The sequence below is a fragment of the Austrofundulus limnaeus genome, unplaced genomic scaffold, assembly GCF_001266775.1.
Source record: "Austrofundulus limnaeus strain Quisiro unplaced genomic scaffold, Austrofundulus_limnaeus-1.0 Scaffold534, whole genome shotgun sequence".
NCBI classification, from domain to species: Eukaryota; Metazoa; Chordata; class Actinopteri; order Cyprinodontiformes; family Rivulidae; genus Austrofundulus; species Austrofundulus limnaeus.
Window position 1 is genome coordinate 8,229 of NW_013952936.1, and position 4,634 is coordinate 12,862.

At 39.1% G+C, this 4,634-nt stretch overlaps 1 protein-coding gene across 1 annotated transcript in view; it reads right to left on the reverse strand.

Annotated features, from left to right (window-relative positions):
- Window positions 1-1,663, reverse strand: part of LOC106530578 (PHD finger protein 12) — a gene marked incomplete at both ends in the record, with an annotated part of 9,656 nt that extends 7,993 nt beyond the window's left edge. The window contains 1 exon segment of the mRNA XM_014026225.1: window positions 991-1,663. Coding sequence (XP_013881679.1) covers window positions 991-1,663 — 673 coding nt within the window.
- Between the last annotated feature and the right edge of the window lie 2,971 nt (window positions 1,664-4,634).

The window sequence follows — 4,634 nt, forward strand, 5'->3', positions numbered from 1 at the left end:
TACTGACCCCAGTTACCACAGTGCTCTTCGGTTCATTTCTGACTCCAGTTATCACAGTGCTCTTCGGTTCATTTCTGACTCCAGTTATCACAGTGCTCTTCGGTTCATTTCTGACTCCAGTTACCACAGTGCTCTTACTGGCTCCAGTTACCACACTCATCACTGTGAGCTTTATGTCAAATCTGGCTGGTCATCTCTCAGCGCTCTCAGACACACTCACTGGATATCCATCATCTACAAGACCCTCCTAAACCTAGTCCCGTCTTACCTCACCACCTTAATACAAACATCACACAGTCATTACTCCCTGCGCTCTAACGATTTAGTCCTCCTGTTAGTTCCTCCAGTCAAAACGGAACAAGGAAAAAGAGCGTTCAGCTTTGCTGCCCCTTCAGCCTGGAACAATTTGCAGACAGACTTGAACCTGCCAACACTGATCTCTCCAAGATCCTTCATGTCAACCTTAGAAGAAAATGTTATCAAGAAACTCGACTATTGCAGATGCCTCTAAATATTACTTTCTGAAATTCATGTCATTGGTGATTTTCTACTGTATCTTATCAACGATGATGTCTGTTTGTTTTGCCCAAACTTGTTTTAAGTCAAACAAATATTGTTAATGCCTAATTTTTGAAATCTGTCTTATGTAGACGCTTTTGTAGTATCAACATTTATTCAAAGTGTTTGTACATTTCTTTATCTTCGTTTTGTTCTATGCTAATCCTGATTGTCAGTTATTATGTGACGTGTGCTGCTGACCTCTTGACCAGGTCACCCTTGAAAAAGAGATCCTGATCTCAACGGGCTCTACCTGGTTAAATAAAGGTGATTGATTGATTGATTGATTGATTGATTGTTGTTGTGAAAACTATGTATGCATACATATAACACGTTCAACAGATGAGCAGGTTTATCACTGATTGAATTTATAATATTTAAATCCCTGGTTCCTGCCCCAGCTCTACCCCCACCTTACTGAGACAGTGTTACCTGTGGGTGGTAAGGACGGCTCCTGGTCCTGGGGGTCTTTAGCTGTGGAGTCTGAGAGCGACCTGCTGGTGAGAGACAAACTGGGTTTTTCCTCTTTGCTCGTCCGCTCCTCCTGTTGGTTCTGCTGGCTGCTGGGGGGCCATATTGTAGGGCCCGTGGGGCAGTTGTTTTGAGCACAGGCCTCTGTTGTGCTCTCTGGGTCCTTCTTAACCGTTTTTGTTCCTATGTGGTTGGGCAGCTCGGGGGTGGGAGCAGAGTCTGGGGGGGCTGTACAAGGCTTCAGTCTGTGCAGCAGCTCGGCCTGCCTGCAGGGGTCTGACGGACCCTTACAGTCCACAGGCCCATTGGTTTTACTAGGCTGAAGCTCTYCCACAGGTCCGTTGGGTTTTCTACAGTTCTGACATGGTTCCAGGCTGCATTTACAAACACCCAGCTCTGCTGGGGGGTCTCTGGAAATACAGACCCCTTGAGGGTTTTCAGGTAAACCACAGGGCTTAAAGCAGGGCTCAGATGGAGAAGTCCTTTCTAAAGAAGTCTTTGTGTCCTCTGATGTAACACATGGTTTCTTCCTGTCCACATCTGAGGACGCTGTAGACGCTGCAGAGACAACCTTCTGTTTGATGGACAGGTGTCTCATGATGCTGCACTGGAGGGCGATGACGTCCTGCAGCCACTGTTCAACATAAAACACACTTTTTATTTACAGAGAAACCTTGCAGCAGCATCCTGTGAACAAACAACTCTTTATGATGACCTGGCCACAGCTGAGGTTCATTTTTAGTTCCTGCACTTTTAGACTCACAGCTGTAACAAATGCATTTATTTGAAATTTTTATGCTTGTAACGGAATCATGGCAAAGAGAGCAGGAGTTTATCCATCTAAATGAACTCCAACCTGACGCTGTTGTGTTATTGGTCTACCCCACCGGGCCCACCGTGATGGAGGTCTCACATCCAGCTTAAAGTGTCGACGCCCTTCTCCAGAATCCTAGCTAACACCTGCTACAGCTAGCTGACTGAACAGAAACACTGGTTCTACTTATTCCTTTATTTTATTTARAAATATTTAATAATAAATAATAATTTAGCAGTGGTGGGCAGGGCCAATTCAAATTTTAGTTGCGCAATTTCTAAAGCACTAGTCAATTTATTTAGGTCCGCAAGTTCAGAAACGCATGTGCTCAATAAAACTTAGCAGAAGCTAAATTTAAAGCATAAGATTATCTTCACTTATCAGAAAACATTCAGGTATGAGACAAGTCAGCAATTTACTGTCATCTAGTGGAAAGACCATATCAATTCACAGATTGACATGTGTTGTCGCAGTTTGGGGAGGTGATTTGTTGAAACAGACTTGTGAATCATGGAGTTAAAATAAAAAATAGTTGTGGATTGCTAGTTCTGCTGCTTCTTGGTCATTTTCTTATGTCTATGGCAGGGCTTCAGTAAGAAAACATGCAGATATATTTGTAATTTTAAACTGTTTGTTGTATAAAACTGAAGCAATGCATTCTGGGTAGGCTACAGGACGAAGGACAGGAAACCCGTTCTTTTCAAAATAAGAGTATGAATTTAAACTGTTCCATGTTTCTGTCTTTATTATTACTTATTTATTTAATTTTTTTTGTGTGGTGTCCCTCAGAGAGGAGGTACGAACTGCACAGCTGAGCGTGGTTCTGCAATCAGAACCGCAGGTGGATTGTCACCCAGACAGTTCTTACTGCTTCCTGCCACGCAAAGAATTGTGGGAACCAGGGTTCGACAAGATTTTTTTTTCTTTACCTGCCCAAAACAAAAATGTTCAAAATTTAATAAAATATAAGAAAAATGTGTACTGTATTTGTACTACAAAAATACTAACATGGTTACACAGAGGTACATAATATATGACATCTGATTTAGCAGATGCAAACATTGCAGACTGAGTTACTAACYGTCAATTGTTTTTTCAAAAACTTCTTCAAAAACCTTTTTTAGACCRTTCCAGTGTTTCCCCTGGAGTACTAGGAGGGCTGCTGATAAAAACAGAATGATCAGCAGCAGCAGCTTTGTTTTAAATACAATTTACAGAACATGAAAGTCTGAAATTTGTATTAATTGTATCTTATTTAGTCTATCTAATATCTAAAGATACATTTGAGGTATCTTGAACTGGAGTCTCCCTACAACTTAATGATGAATCTGATGTTATTTATACTAGTCAGAATATAATTAGAGATATCTTAAATAGGTATTTTTAATTGTCAAAATATATTAAGATATGTCTATTTGTTTGTTTCTTTCATTTATAAAAACAAAACTATGTACAGCATTAAAAAAGTAAATGCTACCCTGAATTAAAACTGTGCTGAGTGAAGAAAAAAAACTATCATATGTGCCCCTTATTCTCAAAATTCAACTTCAACAAACAAACAAACAAACTCAAGCTGGAAAGATCTCAAAGTTTAAAAAATAAGTAAATAAAACAAAACATAAATAATAAAAGAAAACATTTTATTATTTTATATTAAATAACCAATCTGTCTAATCTAGTCATAAAACTATTTCAGATAGCTGGAATGTAATTGTGGTGAAGCCAAATAAATGCAACATCAGCTTGCCATATTGAGCCTGCTGAACTGACCCGCTGCTACTCTGCGCTCATTAGGAAGATGGATTTAAGACTGAACGAACGTCCACGTCTTTTTATCATCTCTGTGGGTAACAATACATAAAAAACAAGTTTTTCCTCCGACAACTTGGGTGTGAAAAAACTACGGTTGTTAAAACTTCGCTCTGCGCGATGTGCAGCGGGAGGGAGGGAGGAAATAATCCTGCGACACGACGGCAAGACTTTTCTACAGGGGAGGGGGAAATTTTGAGGATTTATTCTCTCTATACGTGTTTTAAAACATTATATTTCTTCATTTGTTTTCAGAATATTTCGAATAAATGACCCTATAAAAAAACAAAAGAAATTGTTTACCTGCCCCGGGCAGGCATTGGGACTTGTTGAACCCTGGTGGGAACTCTACTAAATGAAAACCGTCACACAGGAGAGTCAGACAGAGTATGAAGCTCTGTGAACACAATGCTTCCTGAGGGGTCACTGTTTTCACATGGTGGAGCTTCATTGTGTTAAAAGAGACTTTCATCTCCAAAGTTCAAGATAATGATGATGAAGTTTTAATGAATTATGTGGCTACAAAACATAGTAAGAATAGACGACTCTCTCCTTTTACTTTAGACGAAATTGACGATCAAATAAAAAACATTATTTGCAATTAGATCTACTTATTTCTAAATTTAGAAAGTGTAAATCTGCACATCCTTTAAAGAAAGTAGTAAAACCTTATAAAGTGTAAAGGAGAAATTTAGGTCTGCAATTAGCACATTTGTGCTTTAGAGCACATGTGCCCACCACTGCATTTTAGAAATAATAATACATGAAATAATATTTTCTTCAGTAACTTTTAACTTCTCCTACTCAGGATGTTTCAATAAAGACCAGCTGTGTTATTTAAAACTTTTGAGGATTAATTTATTAAAGTGTTCTGTCTAGGGCAMAGTTTAAACCCATTAGTTGGGAGAAACAAAAACCATTGGGCCTCATGCAAGAACATGTTCATATTCTTATCCTAAATTTCTCTTACTTTTGTTCGTAC